The sequence below is a fragment of the Bombus bifarius genome, unplaced genomic scaffold, assembly GCF_011952205.1.
Source record: "Bombus bifarius isolate JDL3187 unplaced genomic scaffold, Bbif_JDL3187 scf7180000008288, whole genome shotgun sequence".
Lineage (NCBI taxonomy): Eukaryota > Metazoa > Arthropoda > Insecta > Hymenoptera > Apidae > Bombus > Bombus bifarius.
Genome location: NW_022884571.1, coordinates 898,765 through 922,070, shown reverse-complemented (window position 1 = coordinate 922,070; position 23,306 = coordinate 898,765). Strand labels below are relative to the sequence as shown.

The window sequence follows — 23,306 nt, the reverse complement described above, 5'->3', positions numbered from 1 at the left end:
TCATGCACAAGCTCGCAACTCGTCGCATATTTATACAAACTGAGTATACGCTAAGCAACGATAGTTTACTTTGATCCTATCAATCATAACGCACACAACTTTTTTGTATGTCACGTGCGTAGAACGATCTAATCGTCATTGTCATTTCTCTAGCGTAGAGAAACAACGATCGATCGTTCGTATTTACGTACTCTATCTTCAAACGTATAATCGCAATAACGATGGGGCATTATTTTCAAATAAATCAGACTGTTCGATCGATACTCCTTTCGAGGAAATTAACATTCGCTGAATGTATTTTATCAAAGAGAAGAGTGCCTTTACGTTTCTCGCTTGCTGTGTAAAATTCAACAGACAAGGAAGAACCAGCACCCTGAAAACATCGTAAGACGAGCAGTCAAGGTAAACTGAAAACCTTTGCTCATTCTAGTGTTAAACGATATTAACGTTTGCTCGCGATTTATGCGAAACAGTTCATAAACATTATAGAGAACACAGAAAATGTTATAAAATGAAGAATATCTTTTAGATCTTTGAAGTATGTTAAAAACGAAAAACAGAGGTAACGAACAGATCTGAATAATGTCAGAAAAAAACACACATAGCAGAATATTTTGTAAGTTTCGCATGAACCATCAATGTCAAGATAAACGTGACAGCAAGATAGGAAAAGGCTGACTCTAAAAGGTTTATTGGGTGCAGAAATGATAAATGAGCGTGCGATCAAACGAGTTGGCGGACTAACGAGGGATTGTATAGTGCGTACACTGCCGAAACCTTTGCACCCCTAAATTTTCAGTATCACGCGGGAACACAAGGTTAATCCGAACGGTCAGTGAAAGGAATCCTCCACTGGAATGTAATACTCTCTCAAGCTACTTTTTATTTTCCCAAGGATTTCGAAGGATATTGACGCTAAGGACAGTTAACTGGCACGGGACGAACTTAGAATTTTCTATTGATCGGAGCACACATAAAATGCCGCACAAAATATTACGTTAACGCATTAACGTATTTCCTTTGTCCGTGTGGCTATCACGAGCACAGGCTATTTACGATTCAATGACTATATTTGAGCGATGTTTTATTGACTTTTATTTGACGGAGCTTATACTTCTGCATGAAATACAGTCGAATCTTTTCGAAGACCATTTCCGATCAAAGTCGTCGTAAAGTTGTATTTGGCCGTAAAATCAAGATTGCAATTTAATTTTACCTGGTAGAATTTATTGACAAAAATAGATACACACGTAACGCTGCTGCAGAGCGATTAAACAGTAGAAAAAGGATTGAAATACCCAGAAATTCCAGCACATCCAACGACTATACGTTGTTTGTTTAACGAAAAGAAAACATGAACGTTGCAAACGTTTACCACTTAACGTAACTGGAGGCAGCGATATAGGATTGCTCATTTCAGCTATACTTTTATAATTGTCTTCCTTTAATAACAGGCCACTCTGTCTTTTAATAGAAAAAAAAAAAAAACAAAAATTGGCGAAAGAGTAAGAATCACCAGGTACTCATCAGGCTCGACATGGGAAAATTTCAGGACAAAATGTGACATCGACTAGTACTAGCGCACCTACGCGCGCTCGTTAAAACGACGTACATACCTCAGTTTCGCAGAATCCGTCGTCGCGTTCACATCCCTTTCCCGAACTGGGACCTTTTCTAACAAGTCGACGTGACACACATCACGCAACATCTTCGACAAACCCTGTGATACATTCCCTTTATCAAACAGTGGTTTTACATTGTTATTAATGTAACGTAAAACTTTGAACATGCGGTGTTTTACCATCTTATGCAGACAGTTGCAAAATTCTGTGAAAATTAGTCACTCGAATACGTAGAATATTTACTACCAGAAATTTTCATTAAACAACGATGAATACTAATTTTCGTATGAAAAACAATAGTCCCATAAACGAATGCGGTGTGTAAAAGCAAGTGACTGTGATATGATTTTGAATAAAATTGCGGATATAGTGAGGATGACGCATATGTTTCAATGCCAAGTAATAAGTAAGAAATAGGCGATCGCGAATTAAAAGGAATCATAAAAATTGAATAACAAATACGCGAAGTACCGTTGCATGCGCCGCATTTAGAAGTTTACAGAAAATATTCGGGTCTTGCAAACTTCGTTGAACACCGTGAAATGAATAGTTGGTTGGACTAATATGAGAACAAAGGGAAAATTTTGATGATCGTAGAATTCTTTTTCTCTTTTTAGGCTTTCGACGAAGCTTGTGCACGCGATATTATCTGTGAACTGACTCCTTTAGTTTCGTCCGACGACTACAGAGAAAAGTAAGAACAAAGCGACAAAAGCTTTCGCGTACTCAAACGCGAAATCTCTCGGAATTTGTGCGAAATCCAATCGATTAATCTTCGGAAATTTCACTTGCCGCTTTGTCGCACCATAAACAATGCGGAAGTGACGAGCGAAAAAAAGAAACGCACCGAAGCTTCCATCGAATAAATCGAAATCCTCCACAATTGATGCAAATCCGACAGATTTATGACAATTTATATTTCCGTTGCAGAACATGTTGGAACGAAATCGGAAACATCGTGTCGAATGCCGTGTTAAAAATATTTCGAACGTCTATCATTTTTCCACAAGTCCATACTGCGATAACATTCGAATCTTGTAGAAAACAAACATAGTAATACCGTATATCCTGAGAATTTGAAATTAAAAGAAATCGATGGAAAAGTGAACCGTAATTAGTGGATTATAATAAGTGGACAATTCGCATAATTTTTGTCCCACGAACATCACAAAATTGAATTCTATTAATGCCAAACCATGAACCGCATAATAAACGGTGCTAGAATGGTTTTGACACCTTTCTGATTAATCGGCACGTTGGTTGTCATTGTCGATTCCGACACGTCAGAAAAACGTGGTAGAAAAACCCGTAAGATTAGTAGCATAATCGAGTGGTTCTTTTTCTCTCAAACGTCGTGCGTCTCGGAGGGAAATCAGAAATCCAAAAAATTCTTGTTGGAAAGTTTTCACAGCGAAGCAACGGAATTTCGAGTTTGTATGAAGAATCTGAAACGCGAATACGATGCTTTTAGCGTTTTTAACCGAAATTTATTAGCGGAGGCTAATGATTTTTCGAGCGGAACGACGATACGATCAATTAATAGACACCGTGCAATTGCGTTACGATCTCCGTACTATAAACTGCACCATGGTGTCGTAACGCCACAGTAACTTCTACTCAAGTACAATTAAAATTTCGATTAAATTATAGTTTCCGAGCGATGCTTCGTTAAACTTAACAGCAATGTTCATTTTACTTGCGGAGAACACGATCCAGAAGATTTTTTCTATTTAATCGCCGATCGATATCGTCTACCGTTTCGCGAATAGCCACGATAAATCGCTATGCTGATCGAAAATCAACATGATCGATTCGTCGTTGGCTTCTGTATTAACTTCTACGAGAAAAATTCCTTTCGCTACTTTCGAACAATTTCACCGCTATCCTGTAATTAAATTTAATCTCGAACTTTCCCTCTAGAGCTCGGTCAGACGTTAGAAGTAAAATCGAAAAAAGGAGGGAAACCGTGGGACAATACTTTCGTTCGAACGAGATAAAACGCATCCCACCGAGGTACTTCTCGGTTTTCCAATTCTTGTGGACACTGCTTTCTTTTTTTACGAAAGAGTAGGCAAAAACTTACCATGGTATCGACTCGACAGCAAATTTATTGTCTATCCGCAGACTGGAAAATCTGGTAGAAGAGGAGGAAAAGGAAAGGACCGAAGCAGGGTGAACTTAAGAATCATTTTCTATTTGTCGAGCCATTAGTCGGAAGAAATTCATTAGACAATTCAACGCTTGGGAAATCGGAACACGTGACGGCCAAAACTTTCTTTGTTAGTCCTGGTTTTCATTTTGGTGCCAAAGAAGTTTCCTACGGTAGAAACAGGGAAAGAAGAACGATCCATTCTATCTAAACCATTCTACCAAGAATCAAGTGTTCTGGTGGTTTGCGATATTAATTGCATGGAAGCAGGTGTATCTCAGTGATCAATGTTAGAAGATGACGCTGATAAAGAAATAGAACAAGGAGAGTCGTCTTTAATATCATGGAAATCGGAGACAAGTAAATGTCACTCGGCCACAACAGAGGAAACGAGGCGAATCGGATCGAAGCGACAACTTTTCCGCCGTGTATTTCTCCCTTTTCTTCATCCCTGAACGCTAAACGTTTATTGAACGAACGTCGAACTTGAGAACGTTCGAAATGGAGACTGAAAGCAGCAGTAATCTATAAAAAAGGGAGTTGTTTGCTAAACTCTCCCTAAGAGGGTTCGTGCTTTTCGATATCAATAACGTATGAGGGATCCTTAACAGAGAAAAAGAAAGATGCATCCTCTTGAGTTAGTGATCGCGGGATGGCTGGCATTGGTGATATCCACGTTGGTCGATGCCATCGATTATTTGGACGACTACTCAGCGATGGATTACACCGACGAATCGGACATCGATTACAATACCACGAATTGCACCAATAGTTATTGTATCTCAAACGAAGAGTACGTGGATCGTATGATAAATTATATATTCCCCAAGTTTTGGGACTGGGTGTTGATCGCGTCGCATAGCGTTGTTTTCGTGGTCGGCCTAGTCGGGAATGCGCTAGTTTGTATCGCGGTTTACAGGAACCATTCTATGAGAACGGTGACAAATTATTTTATTGTCAATTTAGCTGTGGCCGATTTCCTAGTTTTATTGCTTTGTCTTCCGTTCACCGTACTGTGGGACATCACCGAAACCTGGTTTCTAGGTTTGACCTTGTGCAAAGCCGTGCCATATCTCCAGGTATGACAATCACACTTCATTTATTAGATTAACATTTATCTTTCGTGCGATTTTAATTGAAAAAGTCACGAAGCAAGCCTAAAAAGAGAAGCAGCTTTTAAACATCCTAAAATGTTGCATTCACGCTTCTCGATATTTTCTTTCTGGAGAGCATCCAGGGATTAGAGATTTCGTGCACGTTCGTTGGATGCGCCAGCGAACTCTTCTCCCACGTTATCGTTCGTTACCTGCTGGATTCCTACTCGTACCACCGGTTGAACTTTTCTTCGATATTTATTTCGAGAGTGCGGAAGCTTGCAGTGAAGCTACCGTTCGAATTCGAGCCAACAAGAGATTGGAGATGTTCGAGGCAGTAAAGAGCAGCTACCTTAATTGCAAAATTGAATGTAGTTCCGATGCGATTCGATCGACGACATCACATCACATGAAAATTCGCGATCTTCTCTATTCAATAATTCATGGCATCTTCTATTCTCCGAGTTTATACGACGCATAAATTTTTTGCAACTCGCAATGTAATGGATAAAGGCTTTCTCTGCTAAACCAGACGGAGGCCTGAGTTTATAATAAATTCATAAGTCAGCCGTGTTATTCTTAATTTCATATTCTAGTCGCTTTCATATTCGTCGGACATGTTTTGTTTATGCCTAGATACCTGATTGACTCAACATTGAGACACGAAACACGGCGATGAATTAAACATGATCACTTTAATTTTCAACGAAGATTAGAGCACTTTTTTTAATTCCTCTTCAATATTGAATCGTTCGCGTCGTTAGTATATTCGTGTTGGTTTATCGACGAGTTCGGGCTAGTTTCGAATAATAGAACCCGCCTCACGAACACAAATATCTTTATTCAAGTTTTAATTAACTCAATTACAATATCCTTCTTCGCGTGGCTAATAACGAACGGTATCAACCCGGTGAAAAGCCGATATCGCATTCGCCCCTAAATTTTCCCGACTCAACGACATGATTGGGAAGCCTTAATCGTAAATCAAATTATGTACTGAAATTATGCAATTAACGTCTTATGGAATGCAACCGGAGGTAGATTCTTAAATATCTCGAACAATATCGAGGTCGAAACTATCATATTTCTTTCCGTCCATCCTGCCTTTAATTTCAATCGCAGTTTGCATGTTTGTTATCTAATTATCTGTTTCCAAATTGTGTTTCTTTGGAGGCGACGTGAATCAGCATTTTTAGTTCGTCGACGGTTCGACAGATGGCTCGATGCAAGTAGCGATTCTCGCATTTGGTATATCACTTTAAATGTAACATAAAGCCGGCACAAGTTGTCACAAGTTTAAAAAGGGTATTCGCTACTTTAATAGCGCGTCGATACGGTCAAGTGCCGTGTTGGCGGGGTATGGCCAATCAAGACATACCCAATACGTAATTTTTGTATATGCGAGGCTGTTGGCTGCCAATTTTGCACCGGCGCCTCCATCTGCTCAACCTAATAATAATTTAATAGCTGAACTTAATAGCAACTTAATATAATAATAAATAGTAATAAAGATTCTAATAATGAATCTACTGTTCAGTGTCATTAAAAGTTGTTAGAAATTGATTTGCATCATTAGTAAGGGTAATATGCAAATCGAAAATTAAAGCGAATGATGATCAATGGTTGTGATCGTGCTGTACATCACCGAACAGATTTAAACGTCACGCGTGGCTGACGGCGACCACGTTCCCGCCGCTATAACAAATTTCAGTTTGAGTTTGTATTTGATATTGTTACCGGTGTTGAAGCATAAATGATTAGACAAAAAAGTTGGGAACTATGGCATTTGCATGTAAAGGAATTAACACGTCCACAGGCAAAGCTTCAAAAATTCATTATCGTTTTAAACCTCCATCCCTCGTTCTTTCATCCAATTTTCGAAGAAGAATGACCTGTTCGGGGTCTACCATTTTTCACGCCCGATCCACGATACCGTCCGAAACTTGACATTCGGATGAGACATATTCTGGAGGTTTCGACATTGACCGCAAAAAAATTTATGTAATCGCTAACAAAAGAAATATGCTGCTTGATTGATAGCTAACCGAGGATCCGACTATTACAGCGGACACTCGTAAATTCCATCTGTTATGCAATCCACTTGCCGCTTCGTAATATTTATCTTACGCAATGTGTAACGTAACACACGAAGATGCGACGCCGCCGCATTCTTTCTCATTTTCCTCGCGTATCATCACATGTTAGCAGACCAAGTAGACACGAATGACCGTATCGTGTATCACAAAAGAATGGAAAAAAGAGAATGGCGCGCTTATAATTCAAAATGAGATACAAGCGATTTCGCATCGTGTAGCATCTGGCAACCGAGCGGAATAAACATCGTGAGGACGCGTCAGCGGAACAAACGAACTTTCTGATCGCCGTTATTTCGCTCGATAAAACGGAATACGCGAATTACACGGTGCGCAATGAATTTTACGAATTTTCGATTCGTTGCGAAGCAAACGGACACAGAAATAACATACTCGACTAGTCGAACGGGACACTGTTGCACATATCGCGTAACTCGAAATAAGTTTTGAATAATAATTAATTAATTCTGCAGAAGGTTCGAGCGTTTTACGCGATGGAATTTAATAAAATGAAATAAGCAACAGGAGAAAACGAGTTTAGCACGTTATTGCGATACTACAAAGAGGTGATAGACTACAAAGGGCGTATCTCGTATCGGGAGCCAAGACAACGTTACACAAACTTGCTTTATAGCCTATTGTTGGTGTATTGTTTCAGACTTTGGTGTTCGCTATATGGTAAGATACGCGTGAGAACGCGAGGAACGATCCATAGTTGGTCATAATTATCGTCGCTTTTGCAACAATGTTAACGACGGAGTCATACTCAGGTTTGCTAAAACGAAGCTATGGAGAAGAAAGGTTACGCTGTTGACGTCCCATTAATATTGCATTAATGGCTATGGAAACAGTGGTATTCGTGTAACGCGTCTCAAGCAACATATTTGCAAACGATACACCGTAGTGTTTCGTCCAAGGGATAATTAACGTAGAATGCACGATTTGGTTTGCAGTTTGCCACGATCGACCTGTGCGGTCAAGAGCGCGTGTAATCCTACATTTAATTAAAACTCGATCGGCCAATATTACGATAGGGCTACGCTTATATATACCGAAATACAGTTGTGTGGAAATATCGTTCGGCTCGTTTATCATAGTCCCATGCATGTGACCACGGATATCCACGCCGATGTGCAAACTTGCATCCTGCGTCTGTGCCTTCGTTAGGATGTACCAACATGCTCGCACAACCAAGGCAGCCTCAGCTGGCGACCAAATCGCGTTATCTTACAACGTGTTACTGAATACCGTTCCTACTGCACGATAACTTATTTCTGCATTCTCAACTTGTTCAAGGAATTTAACTCACTAAGCTGAATTCGTCCCGCTTTCGAAATAATAATCGCTTCTCATCTGTGTTGGACCGGATAACTTTACTTCCGTCGTGAATGTCGGTGACAACCGGCGTTCGTTGCATCTAGTTCACCGCGTAGAAATTCATCAAGGACCGAAGTAACGTTACTTTCATGAAAAACAGCCGGGAGAGGCCGTCGCGAGTAAAAACGAATCGCTAGGCGAAATTCCAGCGTGAAGAAAGAAGAGATAGCCCGACGAATGTCGGAGAGATGGAAAAAGCGGGTGAAGCACGTGCCGAGTCGCAAGCACAGCAACGTCTCTACGTGTACATGAGTACTTTTTACCGGAAGTAAACGCGAAAAGCAAAGAGACCGAGCGTAACGTAGCTAGCTATAACGAGAATACCGGGTCTCGCTGAGCCGTCACTCTGCGAATGCGTGTTTATCGTCACGCTGTTTATACATTGCATAATTTCTTCGGCTATGGATAGCAGCCAAGAACTTTTTTTGAAGAAACTAAGACACGCTTAAAGCGGATATTTCTCGACAAAACGTCCGTTTAAATGAAATATTCAACCCTGTGGGATATTCGAGCCGATACTCCGTACAACAGCCTTCTAATTACTTACGCACTGTATCCGATGACAAAGACACCAGCTAGAAACCGGTGCTGTGGAATTAATCGTTTGTATAATCGTACCTCGCTGCTCCCTTTAATCAAGATTAAAATAAAGGTTTCCGCCGTAGAAGTAAGTAGCAAATAGCAGAACGACTGCAATAGGCTTGTAATATTGGTCAGCCCTCTTCGAACGAGAATTAAACCCCTCTTGTGTTACGAGCGCATTTCCTCGATAACGTAAAGTCTCCGTTATTCTGTATTCCCCAACTTGTTACCAGGTTCTATCGTATCTAAGATGTAAATATATGTTGTACAATTGCCGAAAGCCGACTTAAGTTGTATATTTTTTTCTTTTATTCGAGAGAAACATATTACCGTACCAAATGGCAATTTCCTATAGCGGTGGTAATTTGTCAGGAGATTCGTATATTTGCATTTCAGATAAGATCGCGGCTGGCTCGTGTAGAATGTTTAACGATTCCTGGCTTCTGACTACGCATACACGAGAACATAGCTGTTATACATAACGTAGACGTCAGCGATCTTCAGAAAGGAACGATTACATTCGCCAAAACGAAGGAATAAGTAACGAGCGTCGTTTCGCTTTTTTCAACGTTTGAGATTCCGCGGTGGTTCCACGGGGAAAAGAAGCTCTGCTCGTTTGGAATATTATCACGTACACCGACATTACGGGATAGGATTACAATAAAGAAAAGAAAAATTTTGTGAGTTGTCACATTACATAGAAAACCCGTAATGCTAAATATCTACTTTCAGAATAGTACAGTTGCGAGCAGTAGCAAACGATATAATTCCTCGTTACGACGATTAACTTTATCTATCGCGAGATTTGAATTCTTGCCAATGCCGTAAGACATAGAAGTTACAGTTATGTACAGTGCGCGACGTGTTTTCGTCGTGCAGTTTAAGAAATCTTTGAAATACTTCGGACATATGGAGTTTCCATATCTTTCTGAAAGTGAAGGAAGTCATAGTGAAGTAGGTCTGGTCATGGCCAGACCGTTGAATCGTAATCGCGCACGCAACTCTTGCCTTACGACAAACCAACGTTGGCACGAAGTTTAGAGTTCACGAGACGGACGTATGTGTTCCCAAGATACTTTACTTTTTCAACGTAGCAAAACGTTACCTGGCGTGACACGAAGTGAATTTCCCGTGGGTTTTTCGATACACCCGGCGAACGTAACGCAAAGTAATCCCAAGGGTCGTTCAAAAATATGTATCAGCAGCATCGGCACCTCATTGATTATTTAACTCTGAAGAAATGTAAGGATACATATTGCCGCTAGGTCCGTGCGTCATTTGGGAGTTTGAAACTTGAAAGACACGAAGGAGCTAATGATACAAAATTTGCGTGCCTTCGGGGTCGTTACGGCGACCAAGGGACTATTCGTAGCAGACGAGTCGTATGAGTCAGGTGATATTTCACTAGGGAACAGCTCTTTCTCGTGACCGAATCGATAACGTGAATTTTTCAGAACGTTACCCTAATATCTCCCTTTGTGATGCTTTGGCTTGAGGTTTCCACCAATAAAACTATAATTCCTCTGATTGAAAAGGTCGAAGATTCTTCGCGTGTGTGCCATTGATTGTACCTGTTGACCTTCCCAAAAAGTCAAGCATATACATATGTAAACAAACAAGTTAGAATAATAAAATTCTTCAATAAAAATTTCTTAGGGCGCGTAATAAATGTATTCTCGGTGATATACACAGTTTGGTTAGAAAGTGGCACGAGAATGACACGATTCGTGTTACTAGTTGATGATCAAAAAAAAAAAAAAAAGGAAACGATAAAGAGCTTGCACCGATACTCTCTCGTCTGGAAAAGCGATTTCGACGTTGATCCGTCAGTTATCATCGTCAAGCTAGCACTCGTTAATCGAGGCAGCTGGTGTTGGTTCAATCGCTCTGGTGACCGAAGGGCAAAGCCCCAAGTGGTATTGTCGTGATATCGGTAGTACGTTAGGCACGCACTGGCGTAACGAATGCAGTTGTGAGTGTGACCGGCAGATAGCCGAGATTTAATTAAAACGCGCTCTACGATCGCCTACGGTGACAAACAATTGTGAAATCGTCTCGCATTAGGTGGGGGTTGAAAAAACAATGGGTTCTGTTCAGGCTGACGAGCAACCTATCCGTTACCCCTCAGGACCAAGCGGAATTATTCGATTCGCGTTTGTATATATCCTTTCCGTCAAACATCTCACCTCTTTTCTTTTCCTTCCACGCCTATCTAACTTTTTCCATGTTATACTTTTACAGATCGATTAGAGAATTCTGTCTTGTTTAACTACTTATACCGTGAAATTCACCTTAATTACTTTTATGTGCACTTAGAAATTTCCTGCCTAAACGCGACGAATAAATTGGGATATCTCGCCTGGCGCAGGCCTCTCTGTTAATTGCGTGGAAACTATGCCGGATAGAATAACGACAAGCGAAAGCGTCCGGAACAATTTGCTCTATGTGTTAAACGTAACCGCTCTTTGCTTCTGCTATTCTAATGCCGATCGATTTACCCTACAGCTCGAATATCTCCTTGCCGGGATCCTTGACCGACTCTAATTATTACAACTGCAGTAAGGAACGATCGATCTTGTACCCAATATAAATACCCACGCATCGTATTTCTGAAAGAAAGTCGATCTTTAATCTCCATTTGTATATCACAAAGTAACGAGTTCTGCCCGAATTGCAAACGACAAAAATCACGTACAACTATTTCAATTATTCTACGAGCATCGTATATCACAGGGAAAACGGATAGTCACTTGGGATTAGTAGGATTTGTGTCCTTCGTCGGAAACAGTTTCAATTTCAAATGTCCCCTACCGACGACAAAACGGAGTTTCCTTTATCACATTGCTATAAATATACGAGAAAGACGAGCTTGAACTAATATCGATAATTGAGGTTGTCTGATAAATAATTTTGCAAGAAATCGGTCGCCGCACCTAGAAATCGAATCAAGGGTATTCGCTGCTTTTCTTACCAAGAAACAAATGAAAGAAACGACAAATTACTCGTGTTGAGATAGCTACGATTCCCTTTGGTAATTCCGCTGTATCAAAGCCGTATTTCCAAGTCGCGGCTAACGATGTTCGGGATTTTTCAATTGCTTAATCTTCTCCTATCACCATTGAAATTAAAGTATGCCCGGAGCTCGGAGCATCGTTATCTTCGAGTAAGATTCTAAGTACTCCGATTTATCTTCCACTCGCGCGCATAGATTCCATGATAGAAATGAAACGACTACATTTACATAGAAACTCTTCATTAAACAGATAGAACGTGGAAAGTACGTATCAATGTAAAAATGAATAACATCTACACGTTTCTTCTTGATCTTCGCAGGAGAAATTTAGTCGGATTATAATCGTAAATTGCTACTTGCCACAAAAAGGGGATGAAAAGTTACGACCACGCTGCAACAGTACGAAAGCTATGAGCGGTGGCCTAATCGGTGAAAGTCTAATGTCTGGAAAAGTAGGAACCTGTCGAGAGCACCTGAAGCTAGATGTTTGAACCTGCTACTGACCAATTCGACGATCAATTCGAATATACCCGACGTTGCCGCGTAGAAACTTCGCAACTAGCTCTTTGACGATAATTCGGAAATTCAATCGACAGCAAGCACTCGCAGTCGGACCTCTAAACGCATTAGCATAACGTATGGAAAGACGTCACACGGGAAATGCCCGATAAACAGAACGTGAATGTGCATATGTCGTTTCTCGGTAAACGTCGGAAAGGGTTTCACGGCTGAAATGCTTTATTTTAAATGCGATTTGCTTAACGATTTGTTAGTTTTTAATCAGTGCCGACTTTCGGTCAATTTTTCACTTGGTCGTCAAATGTATCAAACACGCTACCAATGGTATTTGGGAAAAGAAATTTAGGTCGAACTGACCAGTGCGATTCATTTTATTAATTCCACGAGTTGTTCGCGAACAAAAAGAAAAACAACTCGAAGCTGAGGTACGAAGCCAATAAATTTTCCGGCAGGAAAAAGCTGGGGCGCACCAACGGAGCCAGCAGTTTTATCATTTTCCGAGGAGCAAAACTCCTACCAAGTCCTCGGCCGTATTTTCTAACCGTTCGTTTTATATTCATAACATGTCAATACGAATAAATCATGTTACCGGGTAAAAAGCCAAAATGTAAGATATGTCAATGTCTATAATAACATGATCTATTATGATTCTATAACATGAACGAGTATTTATATTCGTATTCCCGTGTATACCAAAGAATGTCAACTACCTGTAAATAGTTCTAACTGTATCGTCGATCGATCTCTGATGCAACACGTAAGTTCTATAGCGAACGGAAGTTATGGAAATTTCATGAATGAACAAATTAAAATTCATAATGAACGCGGTTAATTTCTTTCTTCTAAATAACGCTGGATGATACTCGAAAGAGCAAGGAATGAACTCTTGAGCTCTTGTTTTTACAGCATTTATCTCTACCGACGATCATATAAATATTTGAAAAATAAATCTGCTTCTGCTTGGTCTTTGTTGCAGACAGTGTCCGTGACCGTGAGCATATTGACCCTAACTTTTATATCGATAGATCGATGGTACGCTATATGCTTTCCTCTGAGATTTAAGTCTACCACTGGACGAGCAAAAAGTGCGATCATCGGAATTTGGGCGATAGCCCTTCTATTTGGTAGTTAAATATTAATTTAATATCTTTCCTTAAATAGCAATTCAGTGAAACAAGCATATAATTCATGTTTAGAGTACGCTTTTATGGAATAGTTTATTCGAAAATTAAGGCACTCGACATATTATATTTAGTTACTGACAAACTATGAGAAAAACTATGCATCAACGCTCAACTTTTGTACAGATATTCCAGATCTCGTGGTGTTGCATACCGTCCCACCTACGCACATCAAAATAAAGACCGTTTTATTCACGCAATGCGACATATCCTGGAGTCAAAGGAGCCAGGTCGCCTTTACTATCGTCAAACTAATTTTCCTTTATACCGGACCTTTGATCTTCATGAGCGTAGCCTATTGGCAGATTGTAAAAGTCCTTTGGAGGAGCAACATTCCAGGACATAATTGTAAGCAAACGATCGATCTACGTTTCCTTTGTATTTTTTATTCTACAAAGAAAATTATACGTAATCGATGACCGCGCGTTTATACGCGTAACGGAGCTATTATAAAATATTTCTAGAACATGCTCGTACAGGTCATTGTACGTTTCTCTTCGTTAGTCAACAACATTTCGTTATCATTAATTATACTATTACTAGTTTGTGTCATATTTAGACACATTCCAGTAGATGCATTGGAATTATTTAGTTTACAATCTCTATTTGTTTTGTTTACATCAGAAAAATAATCTCTATTTGATAATAATGTCGACTTTCCTTTACAGCAATTTTTCATTTCATTCGTTACTTCAGCTATATATATGTAAAGTTTACAATTGCTCTCCATTATGTCATTTCTCTTTCGATTTAAAAAATTATTGAAAGCTTCAGAATGAGCATATACAGGATCCAACTGTTCATAACGTCTTTTTAATTTATTAACAATCTTTTTCATATCATCAGAACGATCTTTCTGTAAACATAAACTAATAAACATAGAGAATATATCCTGTTCCATGGAAGAAATAGTTTTCTTCTCCTTTACAACCAACTGTGGTTTCAATAATATTTTATTTTCCTCTTTTCCTTTTTCTGTTTCTTCCTCCTCCTTCGCATTACATGCTTTAACATTAGCTTCTTGAGAATTAACTTGAGAATTTTTGTCAATACAAGAACTATCAACATTTTCTATTTCAGATGCTTTTCTTTTACGTCTTTTCACTGCTTCATTGTCACACAAGGAAGCTTCTACTCTTATAGTAGTTATTAAGAAGTTAGAATGACTGATAACTGACCTTTGTGTGTCATCAGTTTTATTCTGAAACAATAACATTTTGAACTCTAAATGTCTTTCAACATGTTCATAACTTATTAAGCATAGATACATCACATTATAATTGCTAAGAATTTACAGTTGACATAATTATATATATTTTAATGTAAGAAGATATACGAACCTGTCTTGCATCTTCATCATCATCTGATGAGATACAAATAATGTCATTCTTCTTACTTCTCCTTACTCCTACAGGATATTCGTATCATCACGATCATCTTTTCTTATCGACAGTATCATTAGTATTCAACGTTCGAAATTCCAAACTGCGAATAACTGCGAATGTATTTAACGCGACATTTAACCTTTTCGTGGACGTTTATTTTACAGTTAAACGTTTAAGCTGTGTCCAATCAGTAATATCACGGTCGTAGCAAAAACTAACCGATAACTCTACGACATAAGTAATAATACCAAGCATTTGCAGTACCGTCACGAGCATCCCAGATGAGCCAGATCCCATCGACCGGTGGCGGAAATCCGGAAGTGCAGCTGAGATCTCGACGAAAGGCGGCAAAAATGTTAGTCACGGTGGTCATCACATTTGCGATTTGCTATTTCCCTGTGCACTTACTCTCCGTTTTAAGGTATCTTCCACTAATCGATATGTTACACAAGTTCAATTTACCCTAATGTCCGACATAACGTAATGTAACAAACAAAAACACTCAAATACTTCGGTTATGGACGAACACGTGTGTTACAACAGTTGGGATGGAAACGACATTATTGTTCAAAGCAAATTGATGTCCGTATTATTTAACGTTTCAGGTATACCACCACATTACCATCCAATAAATGGATAAACGCCATCAGCTTAATCGCGCATGGCCTATGCTATTTCAATAGTGCAGTTAATCCTCTGATCTACAACTTCATGAGCGGTAAACGACTTTTGACTTTCATTAATTTTAAACAAACAATAGTTTATCGATCGTGCTTCAATTGCGCGTGTCAGATAATTTTATTGGACAATTGGATTATTTTTTCGCGATTTGGTCGACCAACAGCTTATACTGCTTCTAAATTTTATCGCCGCATACTGTCAGGTGACTTTCTATGGATTTTATGGATTGCACGGTGCTACTTCTTGTGTTAATGGAATAAGGTGATTCGTTCCTATGTGTGAATAGAATATTTAAGATAATTGACTTTTGGTAAAATTCTTCCTTTCCTCCCTTCTCTTCTGCTGTCTCTCGCTTCCTTTTCTTTTCACCCTTCTAATGATTCTGAAGTGATTTCTAGATATATGTACGACTATGTATAGATTCAAAATGAATCACCCTATTCATTACGAAATCTATCTTCTTAATTCATTACGAAATTCAAAACTTATCGGAGAGCTCTCCTCACGGCTGTTATTAACATGCACCTCCCCAGATATTTCTATCTCGTTTACTTAAAGAACTTGGTAATTAAATGAAGCGATGTTTCACTGTTTAACTGATAACGACTTTGGTGTTTCTAACTTTCAGTTTGCATTTTAAAATGTACAAGAGTTCGAAAAGAACAATGGCACGATTCTTTTACAGAGTTGATCGTTATATTATGCCACTTGATTCAACAAAGTTTTGCTGTAACTTCTTTTCAAAATGCTTTTCGGGCAGCAAAGGTGTACATATCGTTTAAATACATTTCCAAATTTCGAAAGATACTTTAGTTCGTAAGAAAAAGACTACACATACCTGTATTTCCACTTTAATAATTCCGACTCGTAATGAAACCGGAAATAGAAACGATGGCAACGGTGAAAGCAAAAGGAGATATTCAGCGTATGGTTTGCAGGTAAGTTCCGGCAGGAGTTTGGTCGTACATTCCGAGAATGCACGCCTTTGAACCCCACGAACGATCGCAGGCCAAACCAGCAACCCAGCTACGCTTACATGGCAAACGAATGTCGATCTGCATCGCAAAGTCGTCGTGAACAATTCTGACATGCGGAAATACGAGTCTCTTGGGTGAAAAAAGTCCCTAATACAGTCTTGGAAGGAACTCAGGCCGAAAACGAATTTGTCCAGGATCGATGTAGTCTTGGGTTTTGTCCTCCGCAATCTCAATTACGCTTAGGGTGAGCTGTATTATATTCCACAGTTATTGGCCACCTTACAAAACCAATTTCTCTTTTACCGATAATCTTTATTAACCTTTTCGTTTTAATTTAACCACTTCACTGTACACATAACCGACGATACAAGAGAAGTAAACTTTAAAATCTAGTTTCGAGAATCGGAATTTTTCATTAGAAATAAACAATCGATCGATGATCACTTAATTGTCTTAAGATGCAGACGTAGAAGGCGTTTTGATAGGCATATCTGAGACTTAAATGATCTATTAAGAATTAAAAAGTATGCTTAAAATAAAGGTCGATAACGAAATATTATATGGCTTACCCTTTTCGTTAAAGTTATAATGAAAATTGAAGTCAAACGACAATAATGATGTTAATCTTAATTATAGTATTATACCTCGATTTAAGCTTTACAACGATCCATTCTTTCAAAGTAATACAAACTTAAAACAACGCAAATTATCTAGTTTGTATATAATGTACCTGTAAAATATTACAGAAAGTATTCAACAATTAATCAAGGACTTTTATTACAGGGAAATTTCGGAAGGCGTTTAGGCGTACATTTCGCTGTGCTCGAGAGAATGGTTCTCGAATACAGCGTGGATATCTTGCGAGCACATCTAATTTTCCTCGAATAAAATCTCGGACCACGACGATACGAACGACGTTTAAGAATAACAATAACCTTCAACGAAATACCGAAATTATACCTCTCAGTGCTATAACCACTATTCAGCAGAATGAAAAACACGATTGATTGGATGCATATACACCAATAATATGACTATCAGATGCGCAGTAAGATTCACAAGTAATTTATTTACATGTAATTTGAATTTTAATACTAATGTAGAGTATAAAATATTACATAAATATAACAAAAACACTATGTTCCACTCGGTAGTATTTTAAATAATAAAAAATACTTGTGAAAACGATTATATTTAATTCCCAAATTCATAAAAATTGGTAGACACTATAAGTTCCATTGAAAAATGGAATCATCTGATATAACGAAACATTGAATATTGTTGAATTAATATGTAAAATGTACTTACAATATTAAAAATTACCACATAGAAGCTCGATGTTTATTCTCGCAGAGCGTAAACTATAACATAGGCACATATGAATTTGTAAATCATTCTTCATAATAGAATGATTGTATTTAGAACTATTATATTGTATGTAATCTTCAGACGATACGTAAAGTTCGCTGACAAAATTGTATGTAAAAACTTTAATAAGATATAAATAATATATACTATCGCTATGTCATAAATATATGATGTAAATCTTATATTCTGTACAATTCTACTAGCACTTCATATAGTCTTGACCGAATTTATCTTCAGTCCACAAAAATTACATTTTTACCGCATATGAGAATCATTTAACTGAAAGATCAATCCCACTGTTTATATGATGTCAACACTGTTAATGAAACTTTTATACAAGTTAAAATTAATTGATAGGATCCGTACAATTAAAGTTTATGCAAAACTTAATAAGTTAAAAAGAGGAAAATAAATTTAGTCATTTATGGAAAAAACTTCTTATCAATATATTATCTTTCCATTCCACCTTGCCAGTAACAAAGCATATCTTCATAAGCGTATTTAAAAAAAAAAGAATAATCGCGGTTTGGACTTCTCATAGCTATTACGAAAAGCCGATTAACATTTATTAACGACAAATTTAATAGTTAGTATTACCTTTGACTTAACTAGACTTTAAGATACAGTAAATTATGTAACGATTATTTCTTTACGATGCAGATTAAAGATTTCTTTTGTTCTAGTGTAATATAAGTAAAATTAAAGCATTAAGTAGTGGTTCTTTATCTAATAAATGTACTTAATTCATCCACCGTTTACTTGAATCGCAGTACAAATTTGTTTATACACGAAAAACAATACATACTGAGGTTACTGACCTGACTATATCCTATTTACAATAGCCGTTGGTATTAAAAAGATATATCGATTTATTAGTCATTTTACCAGCTGATGCTGCATGCGTTAATACTCGATATACAATAATAAGTTTAACACTAGTTGCCTCTACTAATAATTAATTATTAGTAGACTTCGTATATGAAAGGAGTTTAACAATATAGAAGGGTGACGTTTAATGACAGCAGCAGATCGATGGAATTCGTAGTGAAACATTGATACAAATGTTACCTACGAAATATACAACAATATGCTGAAATTAGATAGTCATTCAAAATATATTTTAGACACGCACACATCCAATTCCTAAAGTATCTCACAAATAATTTGTGAAAATCATTTTCCTATACAAATTGCATGGTAACGTCAATAAAATTACACAGTATCTTTATGATATATGTGTACTCATACTCACGAAATGTCACAATTATGTCTTTCGCAAGGAACGTTACACGCTGTACGATGTTTTTTCAAGCTACTGCTTCTTCAACAACTGTACTTTCAGTCGTTGTATTTTCTACTTTGTTTGAATCATTTTCAGCCTTTTCAATGACTGGTTCCATAGCTTTAAGCGAAATAATATTTTCCTCCTTCATAGTGACTTTTGATGAATCATTAGCACTTATATCGTCTAATTGATTGGCAGTAGTATCTCCCAAATTCAGTGGTGTTCCGATATCAAGAATTTTAATATCTTTTTCGGTATTCTCAACCACAGGATTCGCTATTGCACTCGAACCGTCGATTTTCTCTGTTTCTTGAATTTCTGCTTGTTCAATTTCTGTATTATCGAACTGTTCTGGCACAGTCTTCTGATCACTTTCTATTGAGTTAATTTTAACTTCTTGTTCAGTCTGTTGTGTATTACCAAGTTGATTTGTTTGTTGTGGCTGTGTGGTTTTACCTCTTCCTCGACTGGTCTGATGTTGATTCTCTGGTGGTGGAAGAATTGGAATAGCTGCTTTTGGTCGTCTCATTGGAGCTGATTGTTGTTGTTGCTGTTGCTGCTGCGCTGGGCTATAGTAAGTACAACCTTGCGGTTGAAACAATTCTTGTGGAGGTGGAGGACGTTGTGGCTATAAAATATCAAATAAAAAATATATGTGATAATTTTTAGATAATGTAACTTAAAAAAAAGAATAAAAGATTTTGTAGTAGAAAAATGTACCTGTACTGGTGAACTATAACCTTGATAACCTTGGAAATTTGGTTGAAATGCTGGTCCATTTGGACCAGGAACGTAATTAATTATACTAGGTGGAGCAGTTTGTGGAGAAATAAACTGAGGTGGTGGTACTAAAAATGGTGGTGGAGCATAACTGGCAGGTTGACCATTAGGTGGTATAGGAATTACAGGCTGACCAGTCATAGGTGCAGTTGCAGTAGCAACAGATGTGGTTTGCTCAAAATGTCCTTGTGGATATCCTATAAAATTGAAATATATGCTATGAGCATTCATTTAAGTGCGTAAATATAATAAAAAATAACACGCAAATATGCAGACATAAACAATTATGTTTAATTAACAAAAAAAAACAAATAAATAAAAAATTATACACACATAGTAACCTACATTCTTACCTTGTGAATCTAAAACACCTCTTGAATTTCCAGCTAAATACATATACATACAAGTTAAATATTAATACAGGATATTTGATGTACCATATCTATATTATTCACTCACCAACATATTTTATAGATAATAACATTTCTGAGTGAATTTGTATCTTATTACCTTGAGGAGGAAAATATCCATGTTGACCATGCTGGCCATGTTGATTGTGTTGATTGTGTTGATTGTGTTGATTGTGTTGTCCATGTTGCCCATGTTGTGGTGGATAATTTTGTGGTCCTGGATTATCCGAAACAGTAGATCGCTGTCGCAAACTTGAATAACGTTTTGGCCTATTAGCAGAACCATCTTGCTGCTGAATTGATTGTTGTTGTTGTTGCTGTTGTGGTTGTTGTTGCTGCATTCTTGGAGGTACCGTTCCTGATCTCTGCTGATTTGAGGACTGTCCATAGAAGCTTTCTAAAAGAACATCAAGAAACAAATTAGTATGAAGATGCAATATTACACATGATTCAAATACTCACTATTATGTCTTCCACTTTGATGATATTGAGTACCATCAGTAACGCTAATGTGTTTCATGTCATGAGTAATTTGCTGCTCATCATCATTCTGTATATTATTTCTCTTATTCTCAGTCGTAATCAATCCGGTTCCGCGTCCCTTTGGTTTGATTTCAACTGTTCTATTGGTGACCATATTGTTATTAGCATTTGTTCTGAATCCTCGTCCACGTGTTCTACTCGCTGCCAAGCTTACAGACTCTTGAACGTTCCTCTTGTTATTATCTCTTGAAGATATCTTTGTATTAATCAATTTATCTGCATCACCACCAGCTCCACTATTTCCATTACTGCTCTGAATGTGAGACGAATGTTTAGTATCCTTCTTCCAGGCTGGATTTGTAGGTTCATTAGGAGCCTTATTTTCATTCCTGTATATCAAAATATTGAAATAAATTTTATTAAATATATCTAAGTAAAAGAATCTAATGGTTTAAAAAATATTACATACGTATGAGTATTAGACGTATTGCTAGATTTTGATTTCAGACTATCACCTTGAGCTTGTAGAGGTGGAAAATTTTGTACTTTATTCTGTGACTTATTCTTACTACTGTACCAAGCTGATGAAATTACTGGTTCTTCTACATGTGTGGAAGCATTCTTATTTGTTCCTAAAGCAGGAAAATCTTCTCCACTTCTATTGAACTTTCTATTTTTATTTGAAACATTACTTCCAGGCTTTCCATATGCATCTTCATCTTCCCAATTACGCGTATATTTGTTAGGACCACGGCTAAAAAATATAAAGCACATGATATGGAATGTTACAAACACTCTAATATTTTCAGAGATGTACTTACCCATATCTTCTTCTTCTTCTAGCTCTAGGTGGACCTTCTTCATTTCTTATGTCATAGCCATAAACAGCTATTAATTCTTCATGGCTCTTTGGTGCCTGTTCTTCATCATTATATCGATCATGATCCCATCTATCTTCTTTATCTTTCCATACTTTTTTTTCTTTGGTTTCTCTCTCATTTTGTGACTCAACTGCACTATCTGTTACTTCATCAATGGTTCTATCATCATGTTCATAAAATGTTCCCCTTTTAGGGATATATTGTGGGTTACGTCTGTCTTCATCATCATCCAGCTTTTTCTGCGGTTTTTCTTCTTCTTGCCCATCTCCACTTTCTCGCAATGCACCATCTTGAGATTCAGCATCAGAATCAGAAGGATAGATATCACATTCTGAATCCTGATGACCATCAGTTTGCTCGCTGCTCTATAGAAAAAGTTTATAAAGAAACTACAGGAAAATAAAAATGGGATTATAATAAATTAGGTAATGTCAATGTTAAAAAATTATTATTGGAAGTTTCTCAGATATTATGAAAGTACATTTTATTTTGATAATACAAAATAATTTTATTTGGATTCTGATATGCACCGAAATTGAGAAATTCGCCGCAAAACCACTTGCCGGTACATCGAACACAAAGGAAAGTCTCCCTAGTTACGATTATATTCAAAAGTATTACAGCAGTCTACTTAATCCACTTAATCGGATCTTCCACCGAACTTTCAATCCAGTTCAATAAAAAGCAAAAAAATTCGATAAACGACAGGAGCTCAGAAATCGTGAAAGGATGGTAAAACTATTTGTTTAAAATCTTCGAAATGTTTAATCGAAAACACCTTTGTAGCAGCTAACCTGGGTTTCTTTCGTTGCGTTTAATTCTTCACAAGAGTCCGAGAGGTCATCAGAACCACAAGACTGATTAGATTTTCGTCGTCGTCTTGTATCCGACATGTTATTTCAGTTGGAAGTACACGTTTTCGAATTATCACAGATTTTCGTCTATAAAATGTGAATAAATGGTCAACGCCAAATGACTTTTAAGGTCGAACTAGTTTATGCCTCTTTCTACTTCGATTAGTTTCCGATCTCGATTCTCGGTCATGAATCACAGGTTAAACGTATCAGTATTGAGAAGGCACACCAAACTCTTGAAATTTTAACAATAGAAACGATTTCGTCGAGTCGTCAGATTACTCAGTAGCAATGGCGGTTCTATAAACTTTCGAACAAGAGATCCCTTCTCCTGGTCTGTGCCAAATCGCTAGTAATTTGAATAAGAAGTATTTTACTAGACCCACTTGTATGGCGTCAGAGTTTCTCTCTCTCTCTCTCTCTCTCTCTCTCTTTCTAAATTAATTAATCTGTTGAAAAAGAAATTATCCAATTTACATATAGAATCCATAAAATAGAATTTAATTGATTGCCGCGGGAATTCGAATTTTTATGCGTTGTAAACGCCATCTGCAAACTGTTTGATTGGCTAT

General features: G+C 37.6%; 2 protein-coding genes and 1 non-coding gene across 6 annotated transcripts; 2 read left to right on the top strand and 1 right to left on the bottom strand.

Moving 5' to 3' along the window:
• Positions 1-4,146: 4,146 nt before the first annotated feature.
• LOC117212303 (orexin receptor type 2-like) lies at positions 4,147-18,223 on the top strand. 3 transcript variants are annotated; one of them, XM_033456993.1, is made up of 7 exons: positions 4,147-4,850; positions 13,426-13,573; positions 13,757-13,978; positions 15,277-15,436; positions 15,621-15,733; positions 16,635-16,917; positions 17,457-17,586. In XM_033456993.1, the coding sequence occupies exons 1-6, from the start codon at positions 4,395-4,397 to the stop codon at positions 16,781-16,783; spliced, it is 1,248 nt and encodes a 415-aa protein (XP_033312884.1). In that variant the 5' UTR covers positions 4,147-4,394; the 3' UTR covers positions 16,784-16,917; positions 17,457-17,586. The 3 variants fall into 3 exon arrangements, with proteins under 3 accessions (XP_033312884.1, XP_033312885.1, XP_033312883.1); XM_033456994.1 differs by having other exon boundaries at positions 16,635-16,874; positions 17,457-17,581; XM_033456992.1 differs by lacking the exon at positions 16,635-16,917 and having other exon boundaries at positions 4,158-4,850; positions 17,457-18,223.
• Positions 6,164-6,303, top strand: LOC117212378. Its single transcript, XR_004488446.1, has one exon. It is a non-coding gene; the product is annotated as a U11 spliceosomal RNA (small nuclear RNA).
• A 247-nt stretch (positions 18,224-18,470) lies between the features above and the next one.
• On the bottom strand, positions 18,471-23,112 carry LOC117212301 (protein CASC3). 2 transcript variants are annotated; one of them, XM_033456988.1, is made up of 8 exons: positions 22,675-23,111; positions 21,821-22,245; positions 21,469-21,753; positions 20,979-21,388; positions 20,617-20,913; positions 20,460-20,492; positions 20,047-20,303; positions 18,471-19,954 (listed from the first exon to the last, which is right to left on the bottom strand). In XM_033456988.1, the coding sequence occupies exons 1-8, from the start codon at positions 22,771-22,773 to the stop codon at positions 19,349-19,351; spliced, it is 2,412 nt and encodes an 803-aa protein (XP_033312879.1). In that variant the 5' UTR covers positions 22,774-23,111; the 3' UTR covers positions 18,471-19,348. The 2 variants fall into 2 exon arrangements, with proteins under 2 accessions (XP_033312879.1, XP_033312880.1); XM_033456989.1 differs by lacking the exon at positions 20,460-20,492 and having other exon boundaries at positions 22,675-23,112.
• Positions 23,113-23,306: the final 194 nt, after the last annotated feature.